Genomic DNA, 21,654 nt, shown 5'->3' with positions numbered 1-21,654 from the left:
ATGTAATGGGTTGACTGGAAAGACATGTGTCAACAGCTGATTGGCTAAGCATGCCAGGTGCCAATGTTCTGATTGGCTATGGTCTCTGGCTTGCTACTTAGACAAATGGTTTGAGCAGGCACTTTTACCTCAGAGAGCGAAGAGGTAACAGCTAGGAAATTAATGGCTGCCGACTCTCTGAAGCCTGATCATTTATAAGGCAATAAGGCATATTTAAAGACTGTTTTAAATTGATTGTTTATTCCCCCTGTTCTCTGTAAGAAGCTAGAGAGACTACTGTATATATTGTTGTTGTTTGACCTATTGAACTGAAGTAAAGTTACTGTTACTTATTTTAAAAACCTGAGTGGCACGTTATTACACTGCAGAGTAAATTTTGGTTCAGAAACTGTGATAAAGCTTCTATTTATTTACATCTACAACATCCAACAATCTGCTTTGAACTGGATTATATGAGTCTACACTGCCATATAATCCAGTTCAAAGCAGATAATCCAGATTTTATATGGCAGTGTAGAAGAGACCACAGTTTCTTGCTCCTCCTCCCAGTTTGATCTTTGTCTTCAGTTTATTTCAATGCTCACAGTTTGCACTGTATTAATTCAGCAAAAGGGTTTCAATAGGAGGAAGTAGAGTCTTGTCCTTTCAAACTAAGGTACCTAAATTTCAGGTTCAGTCTGCTTAAACAGTAGTTTTGTGTATCCTTCCTCATTAGGAACATTGGCCTCTTATTGCTTGGCCACATCCTTTTCATTACATTCTGATGAAGCGTGAACAGATGTGTCCCAGTTTTCACCTATGAAATGTTAAGAGGGCACGGAATAGATCCAGTGAATCAACAGGAACCTGCTAAGTCAGGGCATATCTAAATTCCACTGACTGAACAGCTTTGTTCTAGTTAGGATAAATAATTGATTTGAAGTCTAACTTTCACATGACTGTCTCAGCATCGTTCTATTCAATATCAAGATATATAGGTTCTTGCAGACACAGAAAGACTGTGTGCGTGATCTTTTCATATTAATTGTAGGCTAAATGAGTTACCTGTGTTTTTCCACCAGTGCTTTCCTGGACTGCTGTGCGAGACAGAGCAGTGGTTGCAGCAAAACATGAAAAAGCTCCTGAAAAAATATTACTGATCCCAAAGGCAATGAACTCCTAGAAGATTAGAAGACCATAGGATTTTTTGGGGGGGGTAAACAGTTTATGATAGTTATGGTACATAACAGAACAACAAATCATAGCAGATATAGTCAGGTAACAATAATTTTGATGTATACATGCATATCTACATTAGTCAATCAACCAGTTAATTCTGATATTGAGTGCATATTATTATCAGTAACATAACTTACATATATAGTCTTGCTATTTCTACATGGTATCCACTATTTTCAGTCTAAGCTGTCTACTCATTTTAAAAAATTAAATATAAGAGTTCACCATAACAGTCAAACAACACTACATGATGCATTACACACAACAGACCATACACACACCCAAAACCCCCATCCCACACAAAATAAAACCTCTTCCCCACACCCGTGCACCATGACTTCTGACGCTAAAGAATTATGAAGCCTTTAAACCATTTTATCTATCCTTGTTCATAGTAATCCTAAATTCCTAATGGAGCTCCACTGTGTTACTGACTCTCTATTCAGATATGCCATGGCCAACTTCAGTTTTTCTAAAAAGTCCTCATTATTTTTGTTTCTCCTATTATTGGTTAGTTTAGCCATTAGCATATATTCCCGCATTCTTTCCCTCCAATCCTTTTAAATTAAACTTTCCCCCCCATAGCTCAGGAGACACCAATGGCTTTCCCTCCAGTGACATTGCAGGTTATAGTGCCATGAATGTGTCCAAGAGCCCTGCCAATGTTTTCCACAAGCACCATATTGCCACCACCCAAATGAAGGCTTTCATATGGGTACATTTTCATCCTAGAGTTTCTGTTTTTCCTCCACCATAGACATCCCAGTGTTTCTTTCTCCATTGGTGTGGAATTTGCATGACCCCGCCCTACTGCCTCTCCCATAACCCATTCCTATTCTTTTCTTTGGCACACAGCAAACCGAGGAACTGTTCAGCAATTGAATATACTAGAGAGGTTTGGGGAGAATTCACCATGATTTATAGGAGTTGTAGGTACTAGCATTTAATTTAAGAACAAACCTACAGAACCTATATTGTTTGTAAGTTTGGGATTGCTTGTACAATGCATACTCCCTACAGGAGTTATTAATAATGCAATATATGGAGAATGGGATTCATTGAAATGGTTTCATTCAATATATTTCCATAACTTCTTATTATGAAATGATGGGTGAGGGTTCAACACAGGTCTATTTAGTATATTGTTATTAACAGCACACAACGATTGTTCCCACATTGAATTGTACTCTTGCTTTGAGATGGTTTAGTTTTATATTGTTATGATTGAGCCTCATGGCTCTGTTACTGACAGACGTGGGCGTAAGACTCCTCGAGAGTCAGATACTCTCGAGGAGCGAGAGAGAAAAAGACTGCGAGACATATTTGCAGCACCATCTGACGAGGAGTCTTTCGAAGGGTTTACGGAGAGAATGGAGGAGGGGCTGGTTAGCTCAGAGGAGGATGAGATGGATTGGACTCGGGTAAGGGAGGAAGTGGGTGCCACTGGCCATGATGGGACAGAAGATGAATGGGGACCTTCAGGATTAGACCCATGGTTTAGCTGGAGGGATGGGACGGGATCCACAGCTGGAGATGCTGTTGGGCGTAGTCAGAGGTGTTCCAGCTCTGACGAGGAAAGTGATGAGGAAACGCCCGGGTTAAGGAGGACAGCTGACAGTGATGAAGATTTGTAACTGGCATAAAATGGGGCTTGGGAGCAATTGCAAATTGCGTTGGGCAAGGTAATCTGGGCAAACGCTTGGGATCCGTGTGTGTGTGGGACGCTTCCCTGAAGACTTGTGTGCTTTCCTGTGCTGTGACGTAAGTTGATTGGAATCCAGGGTCAGACGGCGGGAGGGATTGTGTGGGCATTTGTTTGTGCAAACCTGTGCTTACTCTTATTAGCTTGACCCTCCGTCGTCTTCTTGACGGACGCCATCTCCTGCTTTGAGAACTCGGACTGAACTGATCACGGCTTGTCTTTCCCCCCTTCTTGGACTTGGAAAAACTACAAACGTCTGCTTCTGGCTTTGATCTACGGAACGGAACTGGTCTACTCAACTGCTACAATCCTTGGCTGAATTACTCGTGTTGGAGATCCTGTCTGCTGTGTGTGTGGGGGAGCGACGCAAGTTACTCTAAGCACAGTGTTGGCAGCAGAGAGGAATCTGCTGCCAATTAGTTGCATTCTTTGTATCTTTTGTTCCTTGGCTTTCGTTTCGTTTACACCCAGGCTGAAGTAAGCAGTTTGTTTTTACCCGGATTAAACTCCGGTTTAATCCGGTTTATCTTTTGAACATTTACTTTTGCCCCTTTTTGCTCCTAAAGGCAAAAACTGCCTGGCCCTTGTGTTTTACGGGCATTTTTGAGTTCTGTAATCTAATAAACTCTGTTACTTTGAATCTTGTGGCGTTCTGTCCTTGACATATATTGACTATGTGGACTCCTTTTTGCCTAAGTAGATGGATTACAAGCTTTTATAATTATAGTAATATAATAGATCTAATGTTCAATTTACACTGTAGTTGTTTGGAAAACGTTTAGCCACACATACCTGATTTCCATCAATGGCATAGTCATATTTGGTCGCATACACTTTACCTACGGACACAGCTATTGCATAAGCCACAATAGCAATGGAAAAGGATGATGCTATTATATCTCCAAACATGCCGACAGCTGGATTTATAGGAGGCAGAAATCTTTAAAATAAATGTAAGAATAATATGAATTTACTTGTGTATCCATGTCTTCAATCTATATATATATAAATGTAATGTATGTTTGTAGGACTGAGTAAACAACAAAATCACTAAACCAAATCACACCTAATTTGGCCACAAAAGACATAGTCATCCAATCTATTTCTTTCAAACAAAAAACCAGGAAAATAAAGTCCAAATTAGAGAACGAGAAAGAGCCCTTTTCAACCCTGGTTACTGGTCAGAAGGGTAGGCCCTGCCCCCTTTAGGCCCCACCCACTCCATCTCCTAGCAACCCCCTCAGCCAAATGGCACTGGGAAACAGCCAGGGTTCAGGCTTTTGAGGTTGCAAGGCTATTCACTGCTATTCCACCTGGCCAACAAAGCATCCCCATAAGCCACATCAACACGTGGCTGGGCACAGCTAGTAAATACTATAAATATCAGCATTCTGAACAAGTTACAGTAGAGTCTCACTTATTCAACATAAATGGGCCAGCAGAATGTTGGATAAGCAAAAATGTTGGATAATAAGGAGGGAGTAAGGGAAAGCCTATTGAACATCACATTACATTATGATTTTACAAATTGAGCACCAAAGCATCATGTTTTACAACAAATCGACAGAAAAAGCAGTTCAATACATGGCAACGTTATGTAGTAATTACTGCATTTAAGAATTTAGCACCAAAACATCACAATGTATTGAAAACATTGACTACAAAAACATTGACTACTAAAAGGCAGATTGCGTTGGATAATACAGAACGGTGGATAAGCGAAGGTTGGATAAGCAAGACTCTACTGTATTATTATTATATTCTTTTAGGGTATGCTGGAGTTGCGGTCCAACATGATATCTATTAAAGCCTCAACAGAGAGAGGAGGTGAAGTTAATTTTAAAGACAACTGCATCATGACTTAGGATGAGAATCTAGAGCTGACATGGTTAATTTCTCTTAGTTGCTTCCAGTAAATACAATCATCTACTGGATTGAAAAGCTGAATATAACACTGTGCAACACTATTTTTGTTCCAGGGCTGTAAATGTCATTTTCTAATTGGTTCTATCATAAAAACATGGCCAAAGTTATTATTACTAATAATATATTGTATGTGCATATAATATTAATAATATTTTTTATTTCCAACATTTATATCCCACCCTTTTGGTATATTTATATTATATGTAGTATTACTAATAATATTACAATATAGTGTTATAGTACAATATACCATGTTTCCCTGAAAATAAGACAGTGTCTTATATTAATTTTGGCTCCCAAAGATGCACTAGGTCTTATTTTCAGGGGATGTCTTAGTTTTCCATGAAGAAGAATTCACATTTATTGTTGAACAAAAAAATGAACATTTATTATATACTGTACAGTAGTTGTCATCACAAACCAACATAACCAGATAAACTGAATCCTATCAAGAATTTCTTGCTACTACCATTATTTCCATGTACAACAATCCATGGTATGTACATTTACCGATCCTGCATGCTCTGGTGTTCTGTTCGGCGGGCATGCTTCCAAACAAAAACTTTGCTAGGTCTTACTTTCAGGGGAGGCCTTATATTTAGCAATTCAGCAAAACCTCTACTAGGTCTTATTTTCTGGGGATGTCTTATTTTAGGGGAAACAGGGTAGTAATATATAATGCTTAATTGTGCTATACGTATAATATAATATATTGTATGTACATATGGCTTGTAAGCCGCCCTTCAGGGTAAGAAGGGCGGGATATAAATGTCGCTAATAAATAAATAAAGTTGATTAAACTGTGGTACATCCTATAGCACATTTTACTACCATTTTTCAAGGAATTTCTCATCGAGTCTCAACCAGTTCAACAGAGTTTGTGGCAGCCACAAAAACAAATTTTCTGAAGTATAACAATGACTTTCAAAGTAAGTACTGCACAATCAAACAGAAAATGATACTTTCAAACAAGGAACAGATTTTTTTCAAATTTTGTTACATAGTATAATCATACATCTCAGATTTGCTGGCACAAGCCATCCTGCTCCTGTTAGGATTGCTTTCTGAACCATGCATGTGAACTTAAACTGTGACTTTACTCATCCACTGGTTTTAATTATGAACATACACATAGCAGTCAACACTTACCCACTAGGAATATGTTTAACAATGCCCGCATTGTATTTTTTCTCCAGGTCAGCTCCATATGAAATGCCGGTGGCTACTATAGTCTGGAATAAAAATAATGAACAGTACAGATACAGAAGACAGGCATTGTTCTTCTGCCAGTTTGCTCCCTTGAGTTACTTTAAAGTTGTTGTCTTACCACAATAACTTCTATAGGAATAGGGACAGGGATCTTGTGTTTGAATCTATCATTTATTTCTTTCACCACCATACAGATGAAAATGGTCAACAGGCCAGCAATAAGGTCAGCAATGTTGGTCTTAGCAATATTTTGAAATATTTCTATCAGAGTCTGAAAGAAAGAAAGAAAGAAAGAAAGAAAGAAAGAAAGAAAGAAAGAAAGAAAAAGAAAGAACAGATTATCTTTTCAAAGACGCAGACATAATTATTGCTCGAGATAACATCAGACGTAGTCCATTTATTCAGTTTATGTTAAAGTAACATAGATCAGACTAGTGCAATTTGGAATCCATCATTTTTTTATTACAACTCCACTCATTCCCAAACAACACTGTTTAGAATTTGGGGATAATATGTATTGTAATAAAAAGCAGGCAACAGCATTTTGCCCGGAAAACAATATTTTATACACAAAAATAATAATAGTGTGTAGAAAATGCCATATGTAGTAGTCATGATTCCATCACTACTATTGAAAACAGTTTACACATTAAACAGTAGTGATTCTGTCATTTACTTCATGGTTCTTCTGTTTCCCAACTGATCGGCATTATCAGTGTTGACAATGGCTAATTAGCTATATAGTCTCCATTTGCTACAATCCATGAACTGGGATCATTTTAATATTTTAAATGTATGTAGTTAGAGAATAATTAGTGTTCAGATTTTTCTTATCTCAATAAGATTTTATGAATTGCACGAAAAGACCAAAGTCCCACCTTTCCTACCATTATTTCCTATATAGACCTTTCCTATATGAAATTGTTGATTTAGAGCCCTTCCAAACAGCCATATAACCCAGAATATTAAGGCAGAAAACCCCACAATATCTGCCTTGAACGGAGTTATCTGAGCCCACACTGCCATATAATCCAGTTCAAAGCAGATAATGTGGAATTTTATTCAACTGTGTGGAAGGAGCCCTAGATGGTAGTGACAGGGAACTGGAAAATATAGATATATGAGTCACACATATGGTGTATGCACATTAGAAGCACTGAAATGTAGAAAAATCAAATTCTCTCTGTGTTAGATTCTTAATGATGCACAAACTGGCAGGACAGGGAGGAGAACCGGGGCCTGTTATCTATACATTCCAGTGCGAGATGGTCTCTGGAATGGCTAATGGAGGGAGAGTGGACTTCTCTTCCCTGACAGGTCAAAAACAGGCCCTTGATTGATCTCTATAGCTGAACCTGCAAGCTGTTTTCAGAGTGCTTTAGATAGGAAAATGCTGAGACATGCATATATATGCCCCGTGTATGTAGAAGTAAAATGAGCTTTTCATGATGTATAAAGTGATGTAGTGATGATGATACATATGTAGAAGTAAGTTCTTTGTTTGTCTGTATTCTGAAAATGTATAAATAGAGGAGGACAGTTTTTTGCCTGCACTCTAGTGCCTTTTGGAGTAATCCATGCTAGAGTCAGTTCCAGCTGGTTTTCCTTAAAAGAATCCATTCCTTTTTTAAGCCTCCCAAAAGGATTTCTTTTGGTAGTATTTCTCCTATCGGCCACAACAGTAAAATGAAGGTTAAATGATTAAGGGTGCATCTAGTACACTGTAGAATTAATACCATTTGACACCATTTGACTCAATGCTATGGAACCATGGAAGTCGTATTTTTACAAGACCCTTTGCCTTTTCGGCCAAAGGGACCTTCCACACAGCCATATAAACCAGAATATCAAAGCAGATAAACTACAATATTTGCTTTGAACTGGGTTATCTCTCTGAGTCCATACTGCCATATAATCCAGTTCAATGTGGATTTTATACAGCTGTGTGGAAGGGGCCTGAGAAACAATAGGAGCTATACATACAAGCAGAGTATCCTTCATCCAGAATGCTGGAAGGGTTTGGGATTTTGGGATTTGGAATGCTGGTACCCCATCAAACTACAAACCCATACATTCTGCAGTGTAGATGCACTCTGTACACAACAAAACTCAATTTAGGAAAGCATACTTACATATATTATAGAAAGAACTCCATTGTAATTTGCCGTCGGAACATTTAAGACTATTTTCAGTTGTGAGACTAACACTTGAAAAGCAGCTGCAGTTGTAAAACCTCCAACCAGCGGGTCAGCAAGATACCTCACAATGAAACCAATTTGGAATACGCCAAACAGCAGCTGGGGGGAAAAAGAAGTCAGACCCTAAGCAGTCATTTCAGCACATGATTTTAATAATTCAGGACTGAGACGCTTGACCACACAGTGATGCCAAATAATATTGTTCATCACACACACACCACATTGTGTTTGCTTCTTAGGAGTAATTGAAATATGATCAGTGTGTGTCTAATCCAGTCCCAAAGAATTTGTATATTTGTTGTATGTGTGTTGACTACAACGGCAATCCAAACTCCTGCCTTGTGGGGGGACTTCTTTGGCTTTAAAAATGCTTAAGGGAAAATGTGTTAAAATTGTTTTTCTTAATCTGTTTATTCTATTATGCTTATATTATTGTGATGTACTTTGATTGTTGTTTTTGCAATTTTAATATGTTGTAAACTGCTTTGGGTACCGTGAGGGAGAAAAACGGGATAGAAATAAAGAATTATTATTATTATTATTATTAATATTATTATTATTATTATTGCCCCAGCAAAAAGTCCGGTTTTTAAAATTGGAGTTGCAGGCCCCATTTAACCTGCCATATAATCCATATTATCAAAGCAGTTTATAATAATAATAATAATAATAATAATAATAATAAAACTTTATTTATACCCCGCCACCATCTCCCCAACGGGGACTCGGGGCGGCTTACATGGGGCCATGCCCAGAACAATACAATATAGCAAAATATAAAAACAACATATCATAATACAATTACAACAATACAAAAATAATCATGTACAGTACAACACAAAATCAAAAAAAACAATATAACAGGACGGGCCGCATGAACACTCAGTTAAAACTTGGGGTGAGAAAAAGATAAGAATAAAACCACGGGGAGCAGAGACATAAGATAGCAGACAGTCTGGAGGATAGATGATGGGGGGAGTAACAAAAAAGTGTGTTAACAGTTACTCTCCGAAAGCACACCGGAAGAGCCATGTTTTTAAATCTTTCCTAAAGGCTAAAAGAATGGGGGCTTGCCTGATTTCAATGGGCAGTGAGTTCCACAAACGGGGGGCCACAGCAGAAAAGGCCCTCTCCCTTGTTCCCACAAGGTGGGTCTGGGATATAGGCAGTGGCGACAGGAGGGCCTCCCCTGACAATCGAAGAGATCAGGCAGGTTTATGGTAGGAGATACGGTCACGAAGGTAGGTGGGTCCCAAACCGTTTAGGGCTTTATATTTGATGGTCTGCACCTTGAATTGGGATCGGAAAATGAACGGTAGCCAGTGGCGCTCCTTAAACAGGGGAGTAGATCTCTCCCTGTAACTCGCCCCCGTTATTAATCTGGCAGCCGAGCGTTGGACCAGTTGTAATTTCTGAGCCGTCTTCAAGGGAAGCCCCACGTAGAGCGCATTACAGTAGTCCAGTATAGAGGTAACTAGGGCATGGACCACCGTGGTCAAGTCAGACTTCACAAGGTATGGTCGCAGTTGGCGCACAAGTTTGAGTTGTGCGAAAGCCCTCCCGGCCACCGCCGACACCTGATCCTCAAGCGTCAACGCTGAATCCAGGAGGACCCCCAAACTGCGGACCTGTGATTTCAGGGGGAGTGCAACCCCGTCCACCACAGGTTGCCACCCAATACCCCGATCTGACGAGCGACTGACCAGGAGGGCCTCTGTCTTGTCAGGATTGATCCTCAGCTTGTTCCTCCTCATCCAGACTGCCACAGCGGCCAGGCACTGGTTCAGCATCCGAGGGGCTTCCTTGGAGTCAGATGGAAACGAGTAGTGGATTTGTGTGTCATCTGCGTAGAGATGGCAACACCCTCCAAAACTCCGGATGACCTCTCCCAGCGGTTTCATGTAGATGTTAAATAGCATGGGGGATAGGATAGACCCTTGCGGGACCCCACAGGTCAATGGCCAGGGGTCCGAGCAAGTATCCCCCAGCTTCACCATCTGGGAACGACCCTCCAGGAAGGACTGAAGCCACAGCAGAACTGTGCCACCGAGTCCCATCCCGGCGAGCCTCCCCAGAAGGATACCATGGTCGATGGTATCGAAAGCCGCTGAGATGTCCAAGAGAACCAGCAGGGTCACACTCCCCCTGTCCAGCTCCCTGCGGAGGTCATCCACCAAGGCGACCAAGGCCGTCTCGGTGCTGTGCCCAGGCCTGAAGCCAGACTGCGAGCAGTCCAGAAAATCAGTGTCATCGAGGATCTCCTGGAGCTGCGTAGCAACCACCCGCTTGGTCGGACACATCCTGATCTGCATGGACCTGGATTATATGAGTCTACATTGCCATATAATCCAGTTCAAAGCAGATAATCTGGATTTTATATGGCAGTGTAGATGGGGCCTTACTCGTAGAAGACAAAATATCAGGTTGTTATTTACCCATCATAAAATAACATGTAAGTGAAATTAATGAATTAATGAATCTCTCTACTGAATACTTCAAATCTCCTTTAGTTCTAACTGAGCAAAAGCATTTCATGGATTGCTACAATGCTATTTTTTTCCATTGTGTTATGGTTTTCTCAGTGATGTAATGAATCATACAAATAACATTTTGAAGAAGTTTTAATCGGTTGCATTACCTGGATTATGCCCACCAAAAAGCTGACAGTACTGGAAATCAGTACCCTCTGTGCATCTCTAGCGTCAGTGTCTATGAGTGTTTTATTCAGTCCGGTCAGATTGCTGCTAAGCACACGGAAATTTTCATCAGGTGCCATGCTCAATACGACTGATCCCACCATTAAACTGACCACAGGAAAAGGTCCTGTTGAGAGAAAGGCATATTCATACATTTAAAATGCACACTGGACTGTCGATTGGATCCAGATTAAGATGCATGTAAGACCCTTCTACACAGCCATATAACCCAGAATATCAAGACAGATAATCCACAATGTCTGCTTTGAACTGGATTATCCACCTATGCTCTCCTATCTTTGGAATCCCATCTCTATTAAATTGTTATAATTGATGTTCAGCGTTTCTTTAGAACAGTACAGTAGAGTCTCGCTTATACAACCTTCGCTCATCCAACGTTCTGTATTACCCAACGCAGTCTGCCTCCCGCCCGGATCCACAGCTGTTTCTCTAGGCAGGCAAGGATCACAGATTTTTAAAAATCTTCACAGTACTGAACTTTTTACAGATTTAACTTCCGACAATGTTGTTACTGTAAGTTCATTTTATGCAATTCTACCTTTATTTGTAGTCCATTTTTAGTAGTCAATGTTTTCATGGTCAATGTTTTCAAATACAGTAATTACTACATAACGTTACCATGTATTGAACTGCTTTTTCTATTGATTTGTTGTAAAACATGATGTTTTGGTGCTTAATTTGTAAAATCATAATGTAATTTGATGTTTAATAGTCTTTTCCTTAATCCCTCCTTATTATCCAACATTTTCGCTTATCCAACGTTCTGTTGGCTCGTTTATGTTGGATAAGCAAGACTCTACTGTATATGCCAAGCTTAGTAAGCAGCCTTCTTAGACCTATTTGGGTGAATGAGATTAACACCATGTCATCTGCATATAGAAGAGCAGAAATCTTTGATCCTACAGAGGGTGGGAAGAATTCTGGACCCAAGAGTGCTGTTATTATGTTGTTAAAATATTAATTAAAGAGTGTGAGTACCAACAGTTGCTGTCTTATTATAATGGCTGTACTCTTTTACCAGCTGCCTACACACTTGAGCCAAGTAGGTTATTTGCTACAGTAATTGCTCAATTATTTCACTATCATTTGGGGGGCTGATTTCGCAGATCATAAGCAAGAATGAGCCTGATGCTTTGTAAGTATTCTACAATGTTGTCTACTACCTACCGTGTTTCCCTGAAAATAAAACAGTGTCTTATATTCCTTTTTGCTCCCAAAGATGTGCTAGGTCTTATTTTCAGGGGATGTCTTATTTTCGGGGAAACACGATATGAAAAAGAGACCTTCAAGTCTCCCTTCTGTTTATCAATCTGGGATGTGGTCTTCATCTTTTCCTGCTGCTTTCTATCTTAACGTTATTGTCTTTTCTTAGGTCTCTTTTACACTGTTATTTAAACCAGATTATCAAAGCAGATAATCCACATTATCTGCTTTGAGCTGGATGATATGAGTCCACACTGCCATCTAATACAGTTCAAAGCAGATAATTTGGATTTTATATGGCAGTGTAGAAGGGGCCTTAGAACTATGTTCTAGTACTACTAAAAGATTTGATCACACACATATATGTATGGAAAAATATGGAGGAACAGGGGAGCTGTGAAAAGTAGCGTACAGATATAACAAGACACAGCAGAAAATCTCATTAGAGTAATCTGGACCCCCAGACATCACTATTTTGGAAAAAAAATCATTTAAAAAGAAACTGCTGATATTCGTAAAAAGGAGCAGTACATAGTTACCAACTGAGATGTGTCGAGATGTTCCCAGGAAGAAATATGGCAAGATGGGGAAAAAAGCAGAGTACAGGCCATAACCAATTGGCACCCCAACGAGCAATGCATACGCCAAGCCTAAGATGTACAAAATAAAAATGTTCATTAGTTTCAAACTTTCAAACTTTTGAGCTTGGCACGGTCGGTTTTTAAGACTCTGGATTAACAAGGTCTAGTGAATGAAAGGACATTACCTTGGTGCATGGTAATGTTTATTATTGTATATTGGTTTTTATGATGTTTTAAATGTTTTTAGTTTTTAATGCCTATTGTATTGTTGATGTGATGGCAATGTGTTGCCAATTTGTAAGCCGCCCTGAGTCCCTTAGGGGATAAGGGCGGGGTAGAAATACCAGAAATAAATAAATAAATAGTTTCATAATGGTTTTATGAAAGCTGACATTCAATGGTAACTCATGATTAAAAGTATACTTTGCTTTCTCAGGAGCCCCCAATAGCGCAGTGGGTTAAACAGCTGAGCTGCTGAACTTGCTGACCAAAAGGTAGGTGGTTCAAATCTGGGGAGCGGAGTGAGCTCCCACTGTTAGCCCCAGCTTCTGCCAAACTAGCAGTTACCCGTATTAAAAAATACCAGAATCAAGACAGTAAATAAAGAACAGGGGAATTCCGGACAACAAACAATCTAGTGCCTGTTAACACCTCCCAAACAAAGGATGCCCCCAAGCAGCAACAGTCAGGCTTTGCAACTGCAAGGGTGCTCAATGCTAATCAAGTTGGCTAATTGCAACATTCACATTTGCTTCAAACAGACAAGAGTTCTGGGTTGCTGTGAGTTTTCCGGGCTGTATGGCCATGTTCCAGAAGCATTCTCTGCTGATGTTTTGCCCACATCTATGGCAGGCATCCTCAGAGGTTGTGGGGTCTGTTGAAAACTAGGCAAGTGAGGTTTATATATCTGCGTAAGGTCCAGGGTGGGAGAAAGAACTCTTGTCTGTTTGAAGCAAGTGTGAATGTTGCAATTGGCCACCTTGATTAGCATTGAATAGCCTTGCAGCTTCAAAGCCTGTCTGCTTCCTGCCTGGGGGAATCCTTTGCTGAGAGGTGTTAGCTCTTTCTCCCACCTTGGACATTATCCCACAGGTATATATACACCCCACTTGCTTAATTTCCTTTTTTTTTTACAATAATATTTATTAAAACATTGGTTATACATCGCTTGTTATAGAGAAGACCCATAATATTCAATATTCAATACAATTCTTCAATACATTTTTGCATCCACTGTTATTTTCACCCATAAATATATATTATCCCATACCACCATGCTCCTCTCCCCCCCGAGCGATTTCTTTTATACATTATCTTTCCAAAATTTCATTTCCTCTTGTGGAGGTAATTTTCCATCCTTCTTTTTAAATCCTCTTTCAATAAATTTTCTCCACACATCAACAAAATCATTTTGTTTTCATATTCCTCTTTTAACTTTTAATTTACATGTCAGCTTATCATTTATTGCCAATTTCCAGACTTCCTTATTTATTATTTATTTATTTACTATATTTATATCCCACCCTTTTCACCCTGAAGGGGACTCAGAGCGGCTTACAAATTATATGTACATACAATATATTATATTATTAACATAGCACAACATTAGCATTATATATTACTACAGTAGAGTCTCACTTATCCAACATAAACGGGCCGGCAGAACGTTGGATAAGCAAATCTGTTGGATAATAAGGAGGGATTAAGGAAAAGCCTATTAAACATCAAATTAGGTTATGATTTTACAAATTAAGCACCAAAACCTCATGTTTAACAACAAATTTGACAGAAAAAGTAGTTCAATATGCAGTAACGCTACATAGTAATTACTGTATTTATGAATTTAGTACCAAATTATCACAATGTATTAAAAACATTGACTACAAAAACATTGACTACTAAAAGGCAGACTGCATTGGATAATCCAGAACATTGGATAAGCGAATGTTGGATAAGTGAGACTCTACTGTATATTAAACTATACCACTATACTGTAACATTATTAGTAATATCACATGTAATATTACCACTCTTCTATTTGCATATTCATTTCCCTTTTCCGGGTATTTAAAGAGATAGAGGATATAATGAATATCAAGATAGAAAGAAGCCCTAGTATAGCTTTATTATCTTTATATAGCAATAAACAGTTGAAAAAAGAAGAAAAAGACCCAATATCAAATTTATTAACAATATCAAGAGTGCTGATAGCAGTTGCTTCATTTCCAACAGGCCTCTGAACAAACCTCTGAGGATGCAGGCAAAATGTCAGGAGAGAATGCTGCTGGAACATGGCCATACAGCCTGAAAAACTCACAGCAACCCAGCGATTCCAACCATGAAAGCCTTTGACAACACATAGTTTGTACAGCCAAAATGCAACATTGTTTCTTTCCTCTGTGAGACTAGGTCAATAGGGAGAAAAAGAACTATATTTGGATCTCACTTACCCTGTAAAGTAGCCACAAGTCCCGTACTGATCCCAGAAATTACATCGCTGAGGAGCCATTCCTTAACCCGGTACTTGGGCAGCCACTCCAGAATTGGTAATAAAGTCTTGGTTACCTGAATGGCTTTCTTTTTTGAACAGCTGCCAAGGACAAAATGTGACATTGCGAATGTTACACAGTGAAACCCTCCCATCAGCCTGCTATGGGCCACCTCCACTTGCTGCAGGACAAGACTTTCCCTTCCCGACCAAAAGCTGATGCATGCCAATCATTCACCTGCAGGTTTTCTGGACTCGTTCCCGGAGTGTTTTGGGCACTACCAGCCTTCTCTCATTCTCCTCTTGGAAGTTCACCTCGTTGTAGATGGGCCGGGCCACAATATAGCGGCCGAGCTCTGGGAGGGCTCCGTCGGCCCCCCCACCTGCTGCCATGCTCCTGCTCTGTCTAGGAAGGAAAAACAATGGGAAAGAGTCACGTTTGCAAAGCACACAGCCTCCAAAAGGCAGCCAGCCATCAAGGACAGAACACCCCCTGAGTTTCACCTGCACCTGGAGAACCCAGAAGAATTTGGCCAATGGCTATGGCACCAGGTGCCAACTTCTTCCCACCACATCAGCCTGCTGCTGGGACGCTCACCTGTCTCGTCATATATATATATATATACTTTGTCCATGTTTTTATAATAGAACCAATTAGGAAATGACATTTATAACCCAGGAACAAAAAACTTGTTCCATAGTGTAACAATTGAGTTGAACCATCAGCATATTGTGACATATATATGGTAGTGAGGACTCAAACAACCCAGTTCAAAGCAGATATTGTGGGATTTTCTGTGAGCCTTGATATTCTGGATTATATGGCTGCGTGGAAGGGCCCTGAATCTATGCAAAATAAGCAATGAATCATATGTGTGAAAATATGAGATGTGTTGTGTTCCCATACATTTCATACATTTCACTATCACAATATACAATATGTATATGTGTCCTGACCATCTCTCTTATAAGGGAAACTGAATTACGGTATCATGAAATAATGCAAGTATAAAAAGGGTTTGTCACCAACAGGAAATGTTTGGAAAGCTCTGCACTGCTGCCTTTGGATAAAACAAGGTCACCACATTTTAAATTGCTTAAAACGGCAATAAGTTAAAATAATGAGTGCTAGAATGTAGTAATAAATGTTAGATTCAACTCTGGTTGTGATCGGTACAATAGAACATGAGTTTTCTGTAGTGAGTAGTCTAAGGCTCTTTTCACACAGCTGAATAAAATCCCACATTATCTGCTTTGAACTGGAATACATTGTATATGGCAGTGTGGACTCAGATATTGTGGGATTTTGTTCCTGGACTCAGTTAACTCATTTCAAAGCAGATACTGTGGGATTTTTTGCCTTGATATTCTGGGATATAGAGCTGTGTGGAAGGACTCTGAGGCCCATTCTACACTACCATATAACTACTATATTATTTGATTTGAACGGGATGATCTGAGTCTACACTGCTATATAATCCAGTTCAAAGCAGAGAACCTGGATTTTTTTACAGCTATGTAGAAGAGGCCCTAAAGCATGGTTCTCAACCTGTGGGTCCCCAGATGTTTGGCCTTCAACTCCCAGAAATCCTAACAAATGGCTGGGATTTCTGGAAGTTGTAGACCAAAACACTTGGATGAAATGAGAGTGCTGGTGGATTCAATCCTGCAAGGAAATATTCCTTCTCTCCTCAGATTTCTTGCATTTGTATCAAAAAGGAGGCACTGAAACATGTCAATATCCTAGAACAATTGCTGGATTTGCATTGCTTGCAAATGAAGGTTTAAACTACAAATGTGAAGACTGAAAATGGGAGGTTTAATTTTTACAGTATTTGGAGATGATATCTGGCCCTTCTACACAGTCATATAACGCAGAACATCAAGGCAGAAAATCCCACAATATCTGATTTGAATGGGGTTATCTGAATCCACGCTGCCATATATTCCAGTTCAAAGCAAATGTTGTGGGATTTTATTCAGCTGTGTGGAAGGGGCACCATATTATCAAAACTGATCATCCAGATTATCTACTTTGAACTGGATTATATGAGTCTACACTGTCATATAATCCAGTTCAAAGCAGATAATCTGGATTTTATATAGCAGTGTAGAAGGGGCCTCTGACACTTCAGTTCTCTTTAGGGATGTCATTCCTGGTGCCCTTCTACACTGCCATTAATTCAGAACATCTAGGCAGCTAATCCACATTATATGATTTGAACTGGATGATCTGAGTCTACACTGTCATATAATCCAGTTCAAAGCAGATAACCTGGATTTTTTTTTACAGCTGTGTAGAATTGTAGAGGATGAAATAAGAGTACTGGTGGATTCCGTCCTGCAAGAAAATATTCCTTCTTTCCCCAGATTTCTTGCATTTGTACCAAAAAGGAGGCACTGAAACACATCAGAAATGGAGATAAGCACCAACTCCCAGAGTCTGACACAACTAGACTTCATGTAAGGGGAAAACATTTACCTTTACTTCACTTATTATTATTATTATTATTATTATTATTATTATTATTATTATTATTATTATTATTATTACTGCTACTACTACTATTTAGAGGTGATATCCTCATTTGGCCCTCACTTCACTCCCTGTAGAAAAAGCAGAATATATGTAGGAATGTTTCTTAGGGCTCTTCCTCACAGCCATATAACCCAGACTACCAAAGCAGAAAATTCCACATTATCTGCTTTGAACTGGAATATATGGCAGTGGGGACTCAGATAACCCAGTTCAAAGCAGATATTGTGGGATTTTCTGCCTTGATATTCTGGGTTATATGGCTGCATAGAATAGCCCCTAGGGAGGAAGATGAAGCTGATTTCCCAGACCCCCTTCTCCTGATTATTGTCTTTGAACTGGATTATCTGGCAGTGTAGACTCTTATAATCCAGTTCAAAACGGAGAATGTGGGTGATCTGCTTTGATCATCTGGATTATATGGTAGTGTATAAGGGGCCTCTGTCTCATGCCTTTTGAAGAAAGAGGGGGCTGGGAAATCAGACATGCCTTCCTTCCTCACTTCCCTCTTTAAGAAACTTTTTTTGCAGCTAGCATGTTTCCCCAAAAATAAGACAGTGTCTTATATTAATTTTTGCTCCCAAAGATGTGCTAGGTCTTATTTTCAGTGGATGTCTTATTCTTCCATGAAGAAGAATTCATATTTATTGTTGAACAAAAAAATTGAACATTTATTATATGTACAGTAGTTGTTATCACAAACCAGCATAACCAAACTGTGACTTCTATCAAGAATTTCTTGTTACTACCATTATTTCCATGTACAACAATCTGTGGTACAGACTAACAATCCTGCATGCTTTATTCTGTTCAGCAAGCATGCTTCCAAACAAAAAGTTTGCTAGGTCTTACTTTTGGGGGAGGCCTTATATTTAGCAATTCAGCAAAACCTCTACTAGGTCTTATTTTCGGGGAAACAGGGTAGTATAAAGGATAAAGAGCCCCCGGTGGTGCAACGGGTTAAACTCTGAGCTGCTGAACTTGCTGACCGAAAGGTCGGCAGTTTGAATCCGGGGAGCAGAGTGAGCTCCCACTGATAGCCCCAGCTTCTGCCAACCTAGAAGTTCGAAAACATGCAAATGTGAGTAGATCAATAGGTACCACTTCTGTGGGAAGGTAACAGCGCTCCATGCAGTCATGCCAGCCACATGACCTTGGAGGTGTCTATGGACAAGGCTGGCTCTTTGGCTTAGAAATGGAGATGAGCACCAACCCCCAGAGTCGGACACGGCTAGACTTAATGTCAGGGGAAAACCTTTACCGTTACCTAGTAAAGCTCCACTGGCTGCCAATAAGCTTCCAGTCCCAATTCAAAGTGCAGGTCATGTCCTACAAAGCCTTAGTCTTCATAAGTGCATCTCTCTACGAACCAGCATGGCCACTAAGATCTTCCGGAGAGGCTCTTCACCCAGTTCCACCTCCTGTCACAAGCACGGTTGGTGGGGACAAGAGAGAGGGCCTTCTCGGCGGTGACCCCCTGGCTCTGGAACTCTCTACCCAGGGAAATCAGACTAGCACCCACACTGGCAATATTCCGCAAAGACTTGAAAACATGGTTGTTTCAATGTGCTTTTGATTAAATCAGCGGCACTTTTTCCACAGAGTCCCAACTTGCTGTTGTTTGGTTCTAGCACTTTATTCTACTCTGGTCCTATTATCTGCGACAGCACAAACCTGTCCGTCCCCTCCATGCATCTTGAATAGTCCTACTTTATCCTGGAATTGATACATTGTGTGTTTTATTTTAAGATGTTTTAAGTGTTTGTTCTTTGATGCATTTAATTCTGTAATTTGTTCTGTTTCAATTGTATGCTTGTTCTTAGAGCTTCGTCCCCATGTAAGCCACCCTGAGTCCCTTTGGGGAGATGGAGGTGGGTTAAAGATAAAGGTAAAAGTTTTCCCCTTGACATTAAGTCTAGTTATGTCCGACTCTGGGGGTTGGTGCTCATCTCCATTTCAAAGCCGAAGAGCCGGCGTTGTCCATAGACGCCTCCAAGATCATGTGGCCAGCATGACTGCATGGAGCGCTATTACCTTCCCACAGGTTGGTTTGGGTTGGTTGGGTTGCTGACCTGAAGGCTGCCAGGTTCGGATCCCACCCGGGGAGAGCACAGATGAGCTCCCTCTATCAGCTCCAGCTCCATGCGGGGACATGAGAGAAGCCTCCCAAAAGGATGGTAAAACATCCAAAAAAATCCGGGCGTCCCCTGGGCAACGTCCTTGCAGACAGCCAATTCTCTCACTCCAGAAACAACTTTGGTTGCTCCTGACACAAAAAAAAAACCTTCCCACAGAAGCAGTACCTATTGATCTACTCACATTTGCATGTTTTTGAACTGCTTGGTTGGCAGAAGCTGGGGCTAATAGCAGAAGCTCACTCTGCTCCCCGGCTTCAAACCGCTATCCTTTTAGTCAACAAGTTCAGCAGCTCAGTGGTTTAACCCGCTGCGCCACCGAGGCAGGTTATAAGAAATAAATTATTATTATTTGAAACACAAGATGAGTCCACAGCAGACACTCTGCTGGCTGTTGTATTGGATCACACGTCAGACACTTTCCAAGTGTTTAGGACTGTGTGATGTATCAGCGAATAATGCGTGCAGATCCCATTATTATTATTATTATTATTAAAAAGGGGGAGTTCTTACATTTGTATCATTGCAGTCACTGAAAACTTCAGTCCTGCTCCACTTCCCTGTGAATCTTCTTTATTTATACTTTTTGGGAGCAGAAAGAGAGGGAAGACACCCTAAATCCTCCCACTATTTGGGGTCTGCTTAGCTTCTCTTAGCACCCACCTTGCCTTCCAGGAGAAGGTCCCTTCTTTGCGCTGTCCGGGTCCTGAAGAGGCGGCTGGCTGTGGGGCAGCTCTCTCTCTCTCTTTTTTCCTTCTTCTCTCTTTCAGCCTTTCGCTCCCAGAGCCCCAGAAGGCAGCTGCCCCCAAGGCGGCCTTTATAGTTCCCTCGGGGCCTCGTCGCCTTTGCTTCTTGTTTAGGGGCAAACAGAGGCATCCGGTTGGGCGGCAGGGGAAGGCGTCTGACCCACGGGACGCCCAGCCTGGCCCCACCTGCCAGGCCTGGCTGCACCTGGGGAGACGGCTTGAGCAGTTCCAGGCACAGGAACAGAGACCCAGTGGGGAAAAGACCCAGGCGAAGGCGGGCGGGCGGGCGGGCGCCGCACACACAAAGTTGCAATGACTTCTCACTGTATGGCCACGTTCCAGAAGCATTTTCTCCCGCCCTTTTACCCACATCTATGGCAGGCATCCCCAGAGGTTGTGAGGTATATTGGAAAACGAAGCAAGGGAGGTTATATATCCGTGGAAAGTCCAGTGTGTGAGAAAGAACTCTTGTCCTTTGGAGGTCAGTGTGAATGTTGTAATTAATCACCTTGATTAGCATTGGGTTGTTGTATGTTTTCCGGGCTGTATGGCCATGTTCCAGAAGTATTCTCTCCTGACGTTTCTATGGCAGGCATCCTCAGAGGTTGTGAGGTATGGAGAAACTAAACAAGGAAGGTTTATATATATATCTGTGGAAAGTCCAGGGTGAGAGAAGAACTCTTGTCAGTTGGAGGCCAGTTGTTGTATGGTCTGTCAGGGCTTTGTGCTTCTTTTTTGACTTGGGTGATGCTTGAAGTCAAAGAGCATGAAAGGCATTGCAGACTAACTCAACCAGAGAAATCAGCCATAGCAGAGCACTTGATGAACCAACCTGGACATCATTTATATTATTATAGTATATTATAGTATATAATATAATAATTATATTAATATAATATTATAGTGGAGCCCTGGTGGCGAAGTGTGTTAAAGCACTGAGCTGCTGAACTTGCAGACCGAAAGGTCCCAGGTTCAAATCCCGGGAGCAGAGTGAG

At 40.6% G+C, this 21,654-nt stretch overlaps 1 protein-coding gene across 1 annotated transcript in view; it reads right to left on the bottom strand.

Moving 5' to 3' along the window:
• Positions 1 to 20,677, bottom strand: part of slc26a4 (solute carrier family 26 member 4) — a 36,772-nt gene extending 16,095 nt beyond the window's left edge. Inside the window, exons 1-10 of the mRNA XM_003221505.4 lie at positions 20,577 to 20,677; positions 15,481 to 15,648; positions 15,205 to 15,344; positions 12,713 to 12,823; positions 10,892 to 11,076; positions 8,188 to 8,352; positions 6,174 to 6,326; positions 5,996 to 6,078; positions 3,713 to 3,860; positions 1,045 to 1,158 (exon numbers count right to left, since the gene is read on the bottom strand). Of these exons, the coding sequence (XP_003221553.1) occupies positions 1,045 to 1,158; positions 3,713 to 3,860; positions 5,996 to 6,078; positions 6,174 to 6,326; positions 8,188 to 8,352; positions 10,892 to 11,076; positions 12,713 to 12,823; positions 15,205 to 15,344; positions 15,481 to 15,635 (1,254 nt within the window). The 5' untranslated portion in view covers positions 15,636 to 15,648; positions 20,577 to 20,677. The remainder of the gene's footprint in view (positions 1 to 1,044; positions 1,159 to 3,712; positions 3,861 to 5,995; positions 6,079 to 6,173; positions 6,327 to 8,187; positions 8,353 to 10,891; positions 11,077 to 12,712; positions 12,824 to 15,204; positions 15,345 to 15,480; positions 15,649 to 20,576) is intronic.
• Positions 20,678 to 21,654: the final 977 nt, after the last annotated feature.

Source organism: Anolis carolinensis, chromosome 5 (assembly GCF_035594765.1).
Source record: "Anolis carolinensis isolate JA03-04 chromosome 5, rAnoCar3.1.pri, whole genome shotgun sequence".
Taxonomy (NCBI): domain Eukaryota; kingdom Metazoa; phylum Chordata; class Lepidosauria; order Squamata; family Dactyloidae; genus Anolis; species Anolis carolinensis.
The sequence above is the reverse complement of the archived record's forward strand: the minus strand, read 5'-3'. Positions and strand labels throughout refer to the sequence as shown.